This window comes from Denticeps clupeoides, chromosome 4, assembly GCF_900700375.1.
Source record: "Denticeps clupeoides chromosome 4, fDenClu1.1, whole genome shotgun sequence".
NCBI lineage: Eukaryota > Metazoa > Chordata > Actinopteri > Clupeiformes > Denticipitidae > Denticeps > Denticeps clupeoides.
In genome coordinates this window covers 15,086,246-15,103,029 of record NC_041710.1, presented here as the reverse complement: position 1 = coordinate 15,103,029, position 16,784 = coordinate 15,086,246, and the positions used below count along the sequence as shown (strand labels likewise).

Below are 16,784 nucleotides of genomic sequence, written 5' to 3'. Positions count from 1 at the left end.
ACACAAAGTACAAAAAAAAAAAAAAAAAAAAAGCTCAACAAGCATACACACACACACAGACAGAAAGCAGCCATTTTGCCTTGCATTGTCTAGCAGCAGCAAAAAACAGAAACTTAGTTAAACTCTAGAATCACATGCATGACTCATTTTCTCTGGGACTGGACATTAAAAGAAGGAACAAAATGTTTCCCTTTAAAAGGAAAAAAAAAGTCATTCTTTCTGAACAGCAACAGCAGCCAGTCTCTCTTCTGCACACGCGTACGCGGAGACAACCTTGCATAGATTTCACATTGTCTGTCTGTCCGTCTTGTTCATATGTTGAAGATCCGGGAGCGGCTCTGGAACACGGCTGATGGGTTGGGCGAGAGCTTGGTTCGGACCAGCTGCTCCTGCAGAATAAAGTTTCACACAGCTTCAGCTGAAAGGCTGGGAGCGGTATGCACCATTTTGTCCACCCCAGAAGAAAGGTCAGGAAGGGACCGGTCTAGCTGGGAACACAATCACAACATATCTGTGCCTGACTGCATTTACGCATTAGCCATTGTTTTTTAGAGTGCATGTTTTTTTATGAAATATAAGAGCTTATACACTGATCATCCATAGAATTATGACCAACATTGATTATCTGCAGTGGTCAGGATCTACCAAAAGTGGTCTAAGGAAATAAAGAACATTGAAGCAATGGAAGAACGTGTCCTGGTTTAATACAACACAATTTCTTTGACGTCTTCGATGTGCCTGCCGTTACATTTACTTGAGCAGCTTTTTTAAAAAAAATAAAAAAATTCTAAGACTAGGTTTACACCACCATACTTTTTACTTTTACTTGGGTACATTTGCGAATAAGAAACTCACCTCTTACTCTCAATTCTACATTGAGCAACACGCAACTCGTTACTTTTTAATATTATTTATATGCTTTATTTTTGCCAGATACCAGTAGATCTAACATGGAATGAAAAATGGTAGATGAGACAGTCTCCAGTGCTAAAACCAAAGGTTACAAAACAATCGAGAATCCCAGTCTTTTAGCTAATATTTTGTTAAATGTTTTCTATAGAGGAAGGTATTAGCTTTAGTGTTTAGCTGTTGAATACATTGTATTATTGCATTTATTTTTTAGAAACTATCAAACAGTTACTAAGTACTTGAGTAGTTTTATCACTATATACTTTGTACTTGAGTATTATTAAGCAACTCGTACCTGAATATTTGGCCACTCTACCCACCTCTGCTTCCTGATACATGCGCGTTGCTTACCTGGGAAAGACGTGGCACCAGGATGCACTGTTCAGCAGTTACATTTATGGCAGAGCGACTTACAATCAGTAGTTACAGGGATAGTCCCCCTGGAGCAACTGTGTCTTAAGTGTCTTTCTCTGGCACACAATGGTAGCAAGTGGGGTTTGAACCTGTGACTTTGTGGTCATCTGGTTCATAGGTGGGTGTGTTACCCACTAAGGCTACTACCACACGTATGAGAAGATTTGCTGGTGGGTCCTGCATTCTTGTTTTCACCCACCTAAACGGTGTTGCTGGCCAACATCTGCTCATGCGAACAGTCTTCTCTAATGACAGTGGCCTCTTTCCTCAGGACAATGTGCCCTGATAAACTGCTAACACAGTTCAACAAGTTGGAGGCGTGGCCTCCACATTCCCTAAATCTGGAAAAAGCACATCTTCAGGTCTAGTGAAGTCAATTTCCGGGTTTCTATTATTATGCATATTACAATGGTATGGCTCAAGGGTGTAAATATTATTCAGGATTATTAAGGATTTCAAAATCAGACTTGAAATCTGGTCCGTGGTCAGCACTGCATACAGAAACTTGCTGCTTCTCTTCAAACAGTTTCCCCGTCTGTGCCTCTCTCCTGCACCCATGTGTGGCCCCAACATTCTCTGCTCTGCTGGCACCGAGTGGCTGCATCTAACCAGGGGCATCATGGGGAAAAGAGAAATGCAGAGCCAGTTACTGTGTGCCTGCTTCTGTACCCTCCTTCTGATTTTATTTTTTTTACTTCAGTTTACCCTGCTGGTGTTTGCGGAGATGCAGGATCTATGCTATTTGCCCAAAGCAGCCAGCAGCTTTGATTATATTTTATTATCGTTTGTGTTTTATGTCTTTTCTGTGCTTTCAGGGAGATTTTAGTCTAAATGAGTGTGTTGTAGCATGTATGCATATCTGCACTGTTTCCTTAGCAGTAAATAGGGTCCAATAGTGTCTATGAATGTTTATCTTTTATCCGTACCAGAAATGACCACATTGGACATATGTGGCCAGTCATCCTATTATGTGGACCGCCTTTTACTTCATGATGAACACTTACAGCTGTATTTCTGTCCATCCCCCTCCTCCCTGTAGCACATCTGCCCTAAAAAAAGCTCTCGGATCAGCACTGATGCTTTGGTGTTTTGAGATCCAATGCGATCGCGGGTGATCATCTCCCTGCTGAATAATGATGAGGAGGGGAACCGCGGATTCTCCGGAGTCAGCTGTTTTATGCAGGCCCGTGGTGCAGATCCTGGCATCAAAGTGTTACATAGCAGGGATGGAGACATTTCATAATCTCTTAATAAAAGAGCTGGACCCTGTCAGAAAGCTCCTCAGAAGAAGAGCACCTTCGATCTTCTGAGTGTTTGAATACTGATCAGCTGAATGCTAAAGATTGATAGATTACTGAAACGAGCTATGAGAGCTATGGATTCCTGCACTAAAGACTCTAGCAGCGTTCCTGTACAACTGTGATACAGAACACGCTGGCGTGGTCGGTTTACAGCCAGCAGTTAATCAAATGAACAGCGGTGAGTGGCTGATTTAAACTGGTCAGACTGTGGGTAATGGGCTGCTGTGCGCCAGTGGGGTGGAATGAATTCTCTTTTTAGCTGACATGTTCTGGGTGAGAACATCTTCACCGAGAGCCTCTCATCGATCACACATCTACACAGCCAGACAGAGCTGCAGGCACACCCTGAGTGTGTCGAAATTCAGCACCGAGCTCAGCTGAGCGACAAATTCGAGATTACGCCAGGGTCATGACTGAATCACCGCTGCTGTTTCCAGATGTTCCTCCATTCATTCTTGTAGACAGTACTCTGAAGGAGCCGACACTGTTTGTGGGCATGTTTTGTGCAGCATATTCTGTACTCATTTTCTCAGTTTGCTTTCTATCCATCAGTGGGTTTAAACCCACGCCTGCGCTCAAAATATCAATATCAGGATCTGCTGTTATTAAGATCAGTGTGATACATGCATCAACATGGCTGCAGCCGCATCAATATTTCATTTTTATGGGATTAACCTCAACGCTGAGGCACTGGAGGCTACTGTAAAGGCCTCAATTCTCAAATTGTTGTCGAATAGTCACCAGGGTCCATTTCATGTAACCCCCACAAGTAACTTTTACTGAGAGAGTCATGTGGCACTAAGCAAACAGATTTCCATAGACCTGGTAACACAGTGTCACCACATCGCGTGTCCCAGTGCAGACTTCTGAATAAACTGTGTAGACACTGTCTGAGCAGTATGAAAATATGAAATAAACACTAAACACTTTATCTCAATAATGATTATATAGTACTGTAGCCTCTTTCTGGAATCTGTATTGGCTCTTTAGGGTAAATCAAGACTTTAATATGCATAATTTAACACTGTGTCTATTCCCAACAAAACACAATGAGATGGACTCCCATATTCCGAGGCAGCACCTCCAACGCAGTCACCTAAACGAATAGTGAAATGCCATTGGCTACTGGTCTTTGCTTCCTATACCATTTATTGGGACTTGAACAAGCATCAGTCTTCTGTTCTCTGCCTCTTGTATTTTACGGAAGTAGGACACTGCAGGCCTTCAATAAGGACATTTCAAGGAATTCTATACTGTATGCAGCACAGGCAGGTCACTGCTTCATAAAACACACAGCGGCAGCAGCAAATGCCATGTGTTGTAGGCTACAGTAACAAAACACAGTTTACAATCACAAGCGCACAAATTCATTTAGCGTTTAACACACCAATTTACCAATATTTCTGTCCAAAAGGTAGGAATTGCCTTCACTAAGTAAAATGCATATAATTTAAAACTTTCATATACCTAAAAGACCCATGCATTCTTTTATTTCATTAACCAAACAGAAGCCCATGCACTCATTCAAAAACAAAAAATCTGACCCAGGGACATATTGAACAGTGTCATGCACTGACAGGTTCAAACCGGTCACCCTTTTGTCCTTGAGCAAGACACTGTCCCAGTCCCCGGGGGACTGTCCCTCTAACTACTGATTGTAAGTCGCTCTGGATAAGGGCGTCTGATAAATGATGTAAATAATGTAAAAATAATAATGTGTTTGTGGTTTCTGAGTCCGTGTCTACTTCTTGTTTGACTTTCTGCACCGGATAAGAAGACAAATAAAGAATGGTTCTGTATACAGGGGCAGTGGTGGCCTAGCGGTTAAGGAAGCGGCCCTGTAATCAGAAGGTTGCCGGTTCGATTCCCGATCCGCCAAGGTGCCACTGAGGTGCCACTGAGCAAAAGCACCGTCCCCACACACTGCTCCCCGGGCGCTTCTCATGGCTGCCCACTGCTCACTCAGGGTGATGGGTTAAATGCAGAGGACAAATTTAACTGTGTGCACCGTGTGCTGTGCTGCTGTGTATCACATGTGACAATCACTTCACTTTACTTTACTTTAAGGCACAGCTCAGCTTGTGTGAAGGAATTATTGCATTAATAAAATGTAGTCACTGAATAATAAAGAGGAGCTGTCTGTGGGGCTGAAAGAACCAACGCATTTATGGCGCTCATTACCAAATCATTATTTTACAGCCTCTGTTGATGTCAGCATCCAAGCATCCCCTGCCAAAAGTTGAAACTGCAGCCATTGGAATGATTGGAAATAGCCAGACAATAAACGTAACATTTCGAATTTGAAAATTGTGCGTCGGGAGCGCACATGCACTCACACACACACACACACACACACACACACACACACACACACAGACATTCTCTCTCACCTCAGCCTTGTTCCCAGTGTGAAGGTCTGGTTTCTCAGGCTGGTTGTTCTGAAGAGGACCTGTGGTCTCCACCTGGGGGGGAACCATCTGTTTCTGAGTTTCCCCCCCACTGAAGGCAGCCTGGTAGCTGGTGGCAGGGGGGGGTTCGTCCGATGTGGGACTGAGGCAGGTGGGCCGTTTCCGGACTGGCTTGGATGGACGAACCCCAGTCCAGGGCTGGTATTCCTGCCTGCAGTGACCACAAAGAACAGAGCACCGGTTCACACAAGCCATGAATTAAGGATTTACGTACGTCGCAGCTTTTAAATCACTAAATCCTTTCAGTCAACGTGTGTCAAAAAGCGGCAGCAGAAAAAGGCTTTTTTGACTAGGTGTAAAAGAATCTGATCTTCAATCAGAGTGGAGAACATACTTCAGAGTGACAGCGCATTTCTGTGGAGCATCAGAAATGCCCCTCAATCACATTTTTGAGCCTAAAATATGAGTGTGTGAGTGACGCTCAGGCTGAACAGATTTAAATTAAAAATGGGTTGCTGGGCCATGCACCCGTGCACTCAGTTATTCACATTTATTTGCTTTAATGTTAAAAAAAAAAAAAAAACATTTTGTAATAGGCCAGCCCCTCAGAGCAGTGTTCTTCTCATCCTCAAAGAATGACTAAAAAAACAGCTTAGTGTCACATTTAAAACTGAGTAAAACGTTACATCTTAACATATAACAATCTACAGAATCTACAAGGATGAGATTACATCACTGCATAATTGTATTTTTACACTGAGAATGTTCCAACGATAAAGCAATATTGTGTTATATTACCTCATACAACATTCATGTCCGAAAACCACCTAAAATAAGACAAATTTACAATAAAATCTCCCCCCTAGAATGAATTTCGACCGTCTGGTGATTCCTTACATTAGATATATGTATATGTAGGTGTGTTGGCCTCTGGGCCAGAACTCTTGATGAAGTGAAGCGATGATTTATGATCAGTAAAGATAATCCTGCACTGTGGCCGGTTTAGGTGGACTACAGCACACCCTGTCCCCTACCTGTACGAGCTGGTTTTGGCGGTTCCTCCCGCCGACCCGCGGTTGGTCCCGGACGGGTTACCGTTACTCGGGCTGCCCGCGGGGGTGGCCCCTTTGGCCCCATTGCTGATCCAAGGGAAGTTATCCTTTTTCGGGATGGGCCAGGGCTTGAAATCCTGCTTGTACTGGGTGACGCTCGGGAACGGGACCCCGGGCGGCTGGTAATCCTCGCGGGGTCTGAAGCTCGGTTCCGTGCGCCCTCGGGCCGGTCTCCGGTTGCCACCGTCCGGTACCGCGTAGTCGGCGCTGGGGGGCTTGTCGGTCGGCACATGTTTAGCGACGGACCGCACCTCCTGGTCCGCGATGTCCGAGTAGTTCTGAATCGTCAGCGGCACCGAAAGATCCGATTTATCGAACTGATTCCAGAAGCGAGCCAAGCAGCACACTCGGCTGATGCACGGCCAAGCCATGGATGCAAAGAAGAAAAGAAGAAGAAGAAGAAGAAGAAAAGATCACATGCGGAGGCTCCCGTGCATCCCGCCTTCATCCAAGCGCGCCGACGCCGGTCGACTCCATGTCTCCACGCCGGAATTACACATCCCGCTCACGTGGGGCGCACGCATCAGGTGACCCGCCACCCGGTCCGGTGCCGGTGCCGGTACCGGGCTTACTCGTCAGGAATATATTCGTTTCTCCGTCAAACAATATTGTGTTTCATAAACCGACATCAGCACTTGAATTCAATAAGTTATAATTGTCATTTCATGCATGGCAACAAGCACTTGAAGGCATCATTAAGTCCTGAAGCGCACCACACATCTGGAGGAGCTCAACATTGTCAGCACACTGTACTCATCCTGATTTAGAGCCCAACAAATTACAACACTAAAATCTTATAGTTCCACAAAAAGATTCAAAAAGGCACAAACAGAAGAATAAAGCACCTCCGACAGGCCATGTGGCTGACTACAGTTTAGTCTCCCTGTCTATTGTTCTGGGAAAGAAACAACATGAAACTGAATTTTCAATTTAAAATAATGACTGCTTATTGTTTATTGTGCGTGCGCCACTTCATGTGCTGCACCATAAAAATGTGTCATTGTGATGTGATGTGACATGTCCTGACTGTGGAGCAGAGTGTGCATGTAAGGACAGCGACTAAGCACTGACATTCAACGGATCAGCATGTTCATCTACAAACACTGAGCTGCGCGGACAGTGCACGTCCAATGTACGCAGGCATGAACATTATGTAGGAAAAGAATAAAATATAACAGGTAAATAACTTCCGTATCATTGAAATCTGCTAAAAGGGTCTCTTTGAGGAACTTTATATATTTTCTATAGTCTGATCAGGCTCTACAAAACAAGGCCCAAGGTCACTTAAATGGAGATCAGACACACTCACAGTTGCTAAACTATTAAAGTATTCCAGATACAAATAAAAAGTCACAAATTCAACATACACAGAGGGGGGGCTTCAGCGTTTCCAGATTTTCAGAAACCCCAGCAATCCTACGTGCTTCAAATAAAAAACCCAAGTGGGTGATTGAAATGTTAACCTTCATTACAATTAGAGCAATAATTATTAATGTTAGGAATAAATGGCTTTTCTATTGTAGAAGGTTTTAAAATGAGACTTTTGTGCATTAACTTTTCCCCCACTCTTTGTTCCGAAGTTCAACTCTTCGGATTTTACCACTCACGGTCTTCGGAAGATGATCCACAAATTCAATCTATTTAAGAACGGGGAAAAAAAGTGTACGTAATGTTTGTAAAAGAAAAGAAAGAAAAACTGTTATGCATATTACTCATGTTTCACCCTACGGTGCTCAGGATGCAGCTACTGGATGCACTACCTTGCGTGGGTATTTATAAGGCGCTGTGACTTTCTTCACATGTTTCTGGATCTCTGCTCTGAGCTCATCCTTGTTCCTGGTTTTATATTCGGCTGTCAGCACAACAAAGGCCTTAACCACCTTTCAAAGCAAGGAAAAATAGCACAATTATTTCAACGGTCTAATTCACTGGCCTGGTATGTACATGCTCTGTGTATTTTTCACTTATTTATTTGTTTATGTTGTTCATGTGTATAGGCCTCTATTGGAAAATGTTAATAAATCGATTAATAAATAAATACATAAAAAAAACTCAAGCACCTCTCCCCTCAGTGGGTCTGGGCTGCTAACCACAGCTGATTCGGCCACAGCATCATGTTCAATTAGAGCATTTTCCACCTCAAACGGCCCTATCCGGTACCTGCAGAAAGCGTTAAACAGACCTAAGTCAGAAACACAGTAAAACATGAATTATTGCCTGGCCTCACAGAATGTAATTAAGAAAGATTCTCATCCTTTGCTTTGACATCCTGTTTTCTGACTGAGATCGATGATCACAATGCCAACAAGTATTGCTTTTATGAAACAATTCTCAAGGACAGTAATTTGGTTGTTGAAGAGAGTTGAGATTAATAGTCAATTTCTTTTCACATAGATGCTTATTCATACAAGCTATGCTGCTTTAATGGCAGAAAATACCCTGCAGAGAGGATCACGTCATCTGCCCTCCCCACGAACCACAGGTACCCTTCCTCATCCATCACTCCTTTATCTCCCGTCAGGTAAAAGTCTCCTTTATAGCAGTCAGCCGTTCTTTGAGCATCATCCTGTATAGATCCAAAGGATAATTCATTCAATTATTCTTTTTCTTAAAGACAGTGAATCAGCCCATTTTTTACGTTTTAAGTCTATTTAAGTCAGTAGTAGCCAGATACATTTACATTTGTTCAATAATCTGAGAAACTGAGGTGATTGTCATTGTAAAACACTGCAGAACAGCACACGGTGCACACAAGGAAGTGTGCACCTTGGATTCGAAAGGCAACCTTCCGATTATGGGTATATTTCCATAACCGCTAGGCCAACCACTACCCCAGTGACATTTCAGGCATTAATTACAGTTTCACTTCCCCTACAGCATGTCACTGTTGTAAGACTATAGTTAATCTCATGACTTCTCATTAGATTGTATGGTTGACAGTCATTTCTGTTTGGCCACTGGAGTGCTAGAACTAGTACAAACTTTAGAAACTGTTCAGCATAAACACATGCAAACAAAAAAAATTCATTTTGTGATGACATATGAAGACTGTGTCTTAATTTTTTGTGTTGGTGAGGGATAGTGTAGGATAATACCGTGTACTTGGTGAAGAGCGAGAATGGTTTGTGGGGTTTCACTCGTATTGCAATATTCCCCTCTTTTCCCTGGGGCACAATGTTCCCAAGGTCATCCACAAGCTTTAAAAAATAATAATAAAACAAAAGCTTTTATTAAATTTGGTTTCATATGACAGTGACATACAGGTTCTCTGGCCAGGTGAAGTCACATCCAGTCTGTTATGTGTTCTACCACTGCCCCCTACTGGCCAAAAACAAATACTGTTCGTTTGCTGTAAATCTCACTCACTGACTTTCCCACCTCTTATTCCCCGTACTCAGTGTCACTGCTGCCAGAACCCATCCCAAGACACTGGCACAGACGAGGACTCACCCAGGGCCGGGCGCCAGCCCACCCCAGGGTATACACACACACACACACACACACACACACATCTACAGTCAATTTAAGAGTTGCCAATCCACCTAGTTAGCATGCCTGGGTGGCAAGAGGAGACCCAAGGGGAGAGCACGCAAATTCCACGCACAAGGTCCAAGTCAGGATTTGAACTCACATCCTTGGAGGAGTGAGGCCATGTTGTTGACTCCCGCAGCCCATTTGTGGGCGGTGGTAGCCTAGTGGGTAAGACCCAGGTTCAAATCCCACTTACTACCATTGTGTCCCTGAGCAAGACACTTAACCCTAAAATTGCTCCAGGGGGGGACTGTCCCTGTAACTTCTGATTGTAAGTCGCCCTGGATAAGGGCGTCTGATAAATGCTGTAAATGTAAAATGTAAATGTAATTGTTCAAGGGCAATTTAGTCTCCCTAATATTATTAAGGGAATTACATGTTTAGATGTTCAATAAAGGCAGACAGTTGACTGACCTGCACATCATATGCTGGAGATGGCTTGCCAAAAGACCCAGGCTTGATTTTCATTCCTTTGAATGTACCAGCTATCAAAACCTGGACACAAAATGCCAAATAGCAGAGAGCAGACCAGACTGACAAACGTGTCCTACACCTGATTGGAAGCTTACAGTCTCAGTTTGTCCATATCCTTCATAGATATCTAGACCAGTCATTTGCTTCCACTTCTCCATCACTTCAGGGTTAATGGGTTCTCCAGCACATAAGCAGTGTTGGAGATTCGAAAATGTATACCTGTAAGAAATATTATTCATAAACGAAATGTGAATAAAAATCATGTTTTGGTTTTTGGAGGCAATACATGCCTGGAAATATCTTCCTGCACCAGCATCCGATATGCAGTTGGAGCAGTGCAGAAAGTGGTGATGGGATAGCTGGAAAGAGTCTAGTGAAAAAAAAAAATTATATGCCACAAATACTTTTAAATACTATAAACAAATGTTAATATCAGAAAACCAGGACATTCCAGCAACCTGAATGTTGTTAATGCAAAATATTTAAATCAAACAGATTAACTTAATCATCCTTGCCAGTTGCAAATGAACACAGCTCGTGACTCACAACAGAATTTATTAACCTGTACGTAGTTCCATGTTCTGCTGACCCAGTTACCCGTTGCTTGGTAACATCACAATTTTACTCCAGTATTAACAGAGGTGAGAGGATCCACTCATGAATGTTCAATCCATTTTAAAAATAATGACGGATCACTTATGTTACTACAGTGATTACAGCACTATATTCTTGATTCATTGTGAAAACTTTTCAGACACCCTCACCTTTAGTACTGTAGAAGTGTCAAAGCGTGGCATGTGATTGACAAACACACACGCTCCCTGAATCCAGGGGGCAAAGACACTGCTCCAGGCAGACTTGGCCCAGCCAGTGTCTGAGGTATTCCACAGCACATCTTTCTCAGTCAGGTCCAACCAGTACCTTTAGATGAAGCACAGTTTCAACACTAAAAGGTTCTTTTTAATATTTAAATTGCTGAACGTACATATCATCTGTGCTACTGTGTGTAGTGAAAACTATTGGGTCTCCCGATCCTGTTCCAGGAGGCTTGTCCTCATAGAACAGATGGTCATTCCAACAGTCTGTGCCATCAACCATGTAATAATGTAATAATCATGTAATAACCATCACCTGTTCCTAATTAAGTAAGGTTTGAAGATGAGCCTGTAGTTAGAGGACTGGGACCCCCTGGTAAATGCAATGAAAGGCATATTGAAGGAAATTACCTTCCATTGACAGTGAGACCAATCCCAAAACTACAGTGACTGTGTTGAGTCATTTTAGGTGAGCCTGTTGTTCCGCTGGTGAAGAATATGGTCATGGCCTCATCACTTCTCGTGTTCACACATTCGTGGCTGCATGAGTGATTCCTATGATAAAAAAACTGTCACCAGTGAATAAAAATATGCACTTGGATGAATTAGTTTAAAATGAATTTGGGCTTTGATTTCACCTTAAAAGTTCTCCAAAGTCCCTCCAACCTTCTCTCTTTTTGCCTGACACAAGGAGCTTCGATTTCAGAAAGGAACATTCTGGAGCCACAGAATCCAGCATGGGTGCCACAGAGTCATCAGTGATCACACATTTGGCTTTGGAAACCTGTAGTCTGTGTAGGATGTCCCGTTCTGTGAGCTGAGAAGTCCCAGGTATAACAATTGTACCTAGAAAACACACACACACAAATCAACATTCATGTGTTTGACTAATCCAAAATATATAATTCATCTGGAGAAAATGAATCGGTGTTTGGGGTGTACAGCTCACAGCCTTTTCAGACACACCCGTCCTGAGACATGCAACGTTCACCAGCCACCACTCAGGGATTCTGGGAAGAATTAGGAGAACTCTGTCTCCTCGCTGCAGCTGGCACTCTCCTGAGAGAACATTAGCAAGTCTTCTGGAATGGAAGCCGAGTTCCTCAAAACTCCATTTAATCTGGCGCCCTGCTTCATTTACCCACCAGAGCGCAGTGCTTTGGACCTTTTCTCCACTCTGGATGAAGACAGAAATCACCATTACAAGCCGCCACAGATTACTTTTCACAGCAGCCCAAAAAGGGTTTTAATAAGTTGTGATTGCTAGATGGCTGGGTTGTAGCACCTCTATGGTAAGAACTTAACAGAAGTGGTTACAGAACAGAAGACTTACTGCTAGTGATACTTTGGGCAAAGTTCAGCTAGGAAGGTTCGACTGTTATGCATCAAGCTGGTCATCAGGACGTGTGTGTTTGGTGCATTTCGCCCCAACTCGGATCACAAAGAATTTACAGAATCTACAGGAACCGTTTTAAGAGTCCGTTCGTATATAAAGGCAGGCATTATCTTTCATGCGTCCATTAATAAGCTTACGTCTGTTTTCTGGACACTCACACACCTTTTCTTTCGCCTCCCACGCGTCCAGCACATCTCTTGCAAAGTTGAAATATTCAGGGACCTCCGGGTCGTACATCTGTCGAAGGCTCTCGTATGAAGGGAAGTTCTGAGGAGCGGACGTCTTCTGTCGAGTTTGACTGGGTCCGCAGCGAATTGGTCTGAACTGGTGCACAGAAGCGACGCGGCGGCCAAGAGACTTCAGCGCTGTCATGTTCTGCAAAAGCATGGCTGTAAAAAGGCTAAATGCTAAAAATCCCGACTTAAACGGACTCGCCGCATGAGTTGCAAGCCCTTTGCGCCTGGAGCGCAAGTAGGACCAGGTTACTCAGAGGACACTGCAGAGTTAACTGGAGTCTAAGAAAGAAAGACGGAAATGAGACAAGTCGCTGCCAAGACGTAGCCAAGACCCTCGATTTCGCAACAGTATTGTTCGAAGTTTGAAGGCGGTGCCAACGTCCAGTCATTCGAGAAACAGCCGCTGCGGGTGGGTTTATGAAACCGAAGTGAAATTCTTATGAAACATGAAAGGACACGAGCGACGGGGAGGCGGACGAAACAAATGACACAGCAGCGCCTTAAAGACGCGGCTCCGCGCCTCGAAACACGGCCGCTTCTGATCGAACGTCCAATCAGATTCGGGCATCCCGACCACGTGATTTCCACCCGAAGCCGTCACGTGTGCGCTGAGGCAACGGAGAATTTCGCCGGCAAAGTTCGCCAAGAAGAAAGAAACGAGAACACCGGTCGTCCGCCAACTAGCGCTTCTTACCACACACCGCCAGCGCTTACAGGTGGGGGGTCGAGTTTGTAATTTGTCCGAAACGTACAGGCTTTTGTCCCCGCTGCAGAGGTGCTAACTCGTGTGCGGGCGTTCGACGTTTCTGTTGTGACGCGTTTTTATCTCTTTATACAAACATTTTGTTACTTTGCTGTTAAAGAAACTGACGCATTTGACGTAATTTTCTATAGCGTGGTTTGCCCTACATTCTTATAGTAAATAAGCTAGTGCTTCGGATTATTTGGGGTACACCCACCATCATTGAAAATGATTGGTGCTGCTGATTGATTACCTGGTTATTGGTTATGATCTTATTATGCTACTAACATGCAAGAGTAGCACGGGCAGAATACGTTTCACTAGAGCAAGTTGTCCCTTTTTTCAGATTAAACAATGGAGCATCTACCATCCTGCAACTCGAGGTACAAAGAAGTGGAGTACTGGGACCAGCGGTACCGGTCCGAGACCAGTTTCGAGTGGTTTGGCGACTTCTCCAAGTTCCAGCATTTAATCCGCCCTCATGTCAACAAGGACGACTCAATTTTAGTTCTTGGTAAGTCACATTAAAATTATGGTAGTGGACAGATTGGGGCAGTGGTGGCCTAGCGGTTAAGGAAGCGGCCCGTAATCAGAAGGTTGCCGGTTCGAATCCAGATCCGCCAAGGTACCACTGAGGTGCCACTGAGCAAAGCACCGTCCCCACACACTGCTCCCCGGGCGCTGGTCATGGCTGCCCACTGCTCACTTAGGGTGATGGGTTAAATGCAGAGGACAAATTTCACTGTGTGCACCGTGTGCTGTGCTGCTGTGTATCACATGTGACAATCACTTCACTTTACTTTACTAGATTTCACAAATCAAAAACACAATCTATACATTGTACATGCTCTGCAACACTTTATTAAAATGAATACCGCTGCAATTCTCAATGAGGAGAAATTGTATATGTAAACTGTAATACACTAGAGTAATACAGTAATAACTACAGTAAACAGTAAATAACAGAGTAAACAGTAATAACTAGAAACCCAAAATTCCAGGAGAAATTTTGATGGGCCTGTTCGTGCAGTTTCTACAGGAGCAAGATTTACTCATTAAGCGCAGCACCAGGCGTTCATAATAAAGTGACGGAAAGACAAGGAGGTCTAAATAAAGTGGGTAAAGGAGCAGGCGGACTTAAAAAAGTTCCCAAAAGAGCAGGTGGTCTTAATAAAGTGCCGTTTCTAATAAATTGGCCAAAGAAGCATGCATCCTAAGTGGCAGGTTTGTGATTGTGTTGAAGACAGTGTTGGTAATGATTATGTAACATTCAATGCATTCCTATTGGAAATTGACTTTGTTTGAGAGTTAATAGCTCGGCCACACCCACTCGGATTGCTTATAAAACTTATAGCACACTTCACACTATACTGTATTTAATTTTTAATACATAGCTTGCCAGTGTGCATACTCCAGTATGACCTGCATTAATTGTCAAAAAAGGGACTATAATAATAAATTATACTACAGACCAAAATTCCAGGAGAAATTTTGATGGGCCTGTCTGGGTGTTGGTCGCAGGAGCGGTTGTCATCTGCAGGAGCAGGTGGTCGTAATAAAGTGGCCGAAGGAGCAGCACCAAATTCATCTTTGTGGCTGCAAGAACCAAAAGAGTTTATTTTATGGACTAGAATTAAAAATGCGTTTTGAAAGTCCTACAAAATTGCATGAAAGTCGGGTATGTGCTCAACTGTTTCAGGGCAAATCTCAAACTTGTTATTTTCACACTTTTCCAAATTTGGTCCAGGTTTGTGGGCAACCCGTAGGCCCCAACGAAGCAACCAATATGTCGTATTGTGCCGCAGGCCTGGTGTCTCCGTTGTTTCTGTGCGTTTCAAGGGCACCCTTGAAATTAACATGTTTTTTTTTTTCTTTTTCGTGGTTTCTGGGTTTTTCTGACCCTCGTTTGAGGCCCCTTTTATTCTGGCTGTCCACAGCAGGAACAAGTGGGAACAATTTGCAAATCATCAGGCATTTTGCAAGCACAACACAAACACAGAACAGCGGTCTTAATAAAGTGGTCAAGGTAGCAGGCAGTTGTAATAATGTGGCTGAAAGAGCAGGCGTTTCTAATAAATTGACCGAAGAAGCATGCATTATAAGTGACAGGTTTGTGATTGTGTTGAAGGACAGTGTTGGTAATGATTCTGTAGCATTCAATGGATTCCTATGGGAAATTGACTTTGTTAGAGTGCAACGCTCTCTCGGATTGCTTATAAATGTTAAAGCTCACATCAAGGGTGTCTCCGGGAGGCAAGATACAAGCAGAAGGCATTTGTAATTGAAGTGAGGGGTTTTGGAAACACACCACAAAAACCAGGACGTAACACCTAGCACAAATATGTGAGTGTAATTGTAGGTTTGTCTAAATGCTAATGTTATTTTACAAACAGGAGCACTCGGTGGATTGGTTCCCCACCCAGGATGAGTCCTTGCTTCAAACCTGTTGACCTGGGATGGGGTTACTGAAAATTAGTTAGTGAGGCAGTTACTCGGGATATAAGATTATGGTACCATAATTATTATAACACATGAACTTAATGTCTGTCTTGACTCAATATTTTTGGTGTAGAAGGTGCTATAAATGTTTTTTGTTTGTGTTTAGGGAAAGCACAAAACAAAAGGTCTCTTTTGGGATATTGTGCAGTGACTACCTATCAGTATTCGTTAACTTAGACCCCTTAAGCAAATCATATTTTTGTTGTAATATGCCATAATGCTTAATTTAATTTAAAAACTAGTTTGTTTTACCTGTGATCATCTTCTTATTCATTTATGAAAGACAACAATCGTTGCCAATACTGTCATAGCATGGCCTCAAATGCATGTTATTGCAGCAGTTGTATATTAAAGTGTAGACACTAGAGGTCGCCAAGTGATTATTAGATCTTAAATTGTAATAGACCAAAGTCCTATTGGAAAAATATACAAACTAAAAATGTTTGTAGTTTCTATGATAATATTTAAAATAATATTAATAGTAGTACTCTTGTAATAACAGTATTGTAATATTAACAGTTGTCCTCTTGTAACTCCTTTTCATGTGCCATTGTAGGACTTTTTTATTCCCTTAAGATAACATGACCTTTTCTTTTACTGCTGTGTTCAATCTAAAGAAGTTATTTATTTTGGCACAACAAACGTAACATATTCAACCACATTTAACCTCCCCTTATCATCACTTCTCTTTTTCATCCCTCCATCATGTCCCAAACATCACCAAATTTAACATGATTCATCATGGCCATGAGTTGTTAGTTTATTTGATGCTAGCATGATAGCATTAACATGTTAACTTTTGAACATCCAAACATCATGAATTTCTGTGCTGGAAAAGAACTCTGATTGCAGTATTGTACTAAGCTTCCAGGGTCCTTGTCCTGTTATGCCATGTATTCATGGCAGTTCTTGAGAAAGCTTGGAAATTGATGTCAGGTAATTGCAGG

The 16,784-nt window shown here is 42.9% G+C and overlaps 2 protein-coding genes across 5 annotated transcripts in view; one reads left to right on the top strand and one right to left on the bottom strand.

The window, feature by feature from the left end:
* Nucleotides 1-13,148, bottom strand: acsm3 (acyl-CoA synthetase medium chain family member 3). Of its 4 annotated transcripts, none has more exons than XM_028975265.1 (14): nucleotides 12,523-13,147; nucleotides 11,931-12,141; nucleotides 11,603-11,810; nucleotides 11,376-11,519; nucleotides 10,914-11,070; nucleotides 10,440-10,519; nucleotides 10,245-10,368; nucleotides 10,090-10,170; nucleotides 9,240-9,341; nucleotides 8,583-8,710; nucleotides 8,205-8,304; nucleotides 7,905-8,024; nucleotides 5,015-5,243; nucleotides 1-389 (listed from the first exon to the last, which is right to left on the bottom strand). In XM_028975265.1, the coding sequence occupies exons 1-13, from the start codon at nucleotides 12,745-12,747 to the stop codon at nucleotides 5,049-5,051; spliced, it is 1,875 nt and encodes a 624-aa protein (XP_028831098.1). In that variant the 5' UTR covers nucleotides 12,748-13,147; the 3' UTR covers nucleotides 1-389; nucleotides 5,015-5,048. The 4 variants fall into 4 exon arrangements, with proteins under 4 accessions (XP_028831098.1, XP_028831099.1, XP_028831101.1 ...); XM_028975266.1 differs by lacking the exon at nucleotides 1-389 and adding an exon at nucleotides 1,796-1,927 and having other exon boundaries at nucleotides 12,523-13,148; XM_028975268.1 differs by lacking the exons at nucleotides 1-389; nucleotides 5,015-5,243 and adding an exon at nucleotides 6,321-6,495.
* ece2a (endothelin converting enzyme 2a) overlaps nucleotides 12,842-16,784 on the top strand; it is an 81,701-nt gene continuing 77,758 nt past the window's right edge. The window contains exons 1-2 of the mRNA XM_028975281.1: nucleotides 12,842-13,312; nucleotides 13,685-13,852. Of these exons, the coding sequence (XP_028831114.1) occupies nucleotides 13,693-13,852 (160 nt within the window). The 5' untranslated portion in view covers nucleotides 12,842-13,312; nucleotides 13,685-13,692. The remainder of the gene's footprint in view (nucleotides 13,313-13,684; nucleotides 13,853-16,784) is intronic.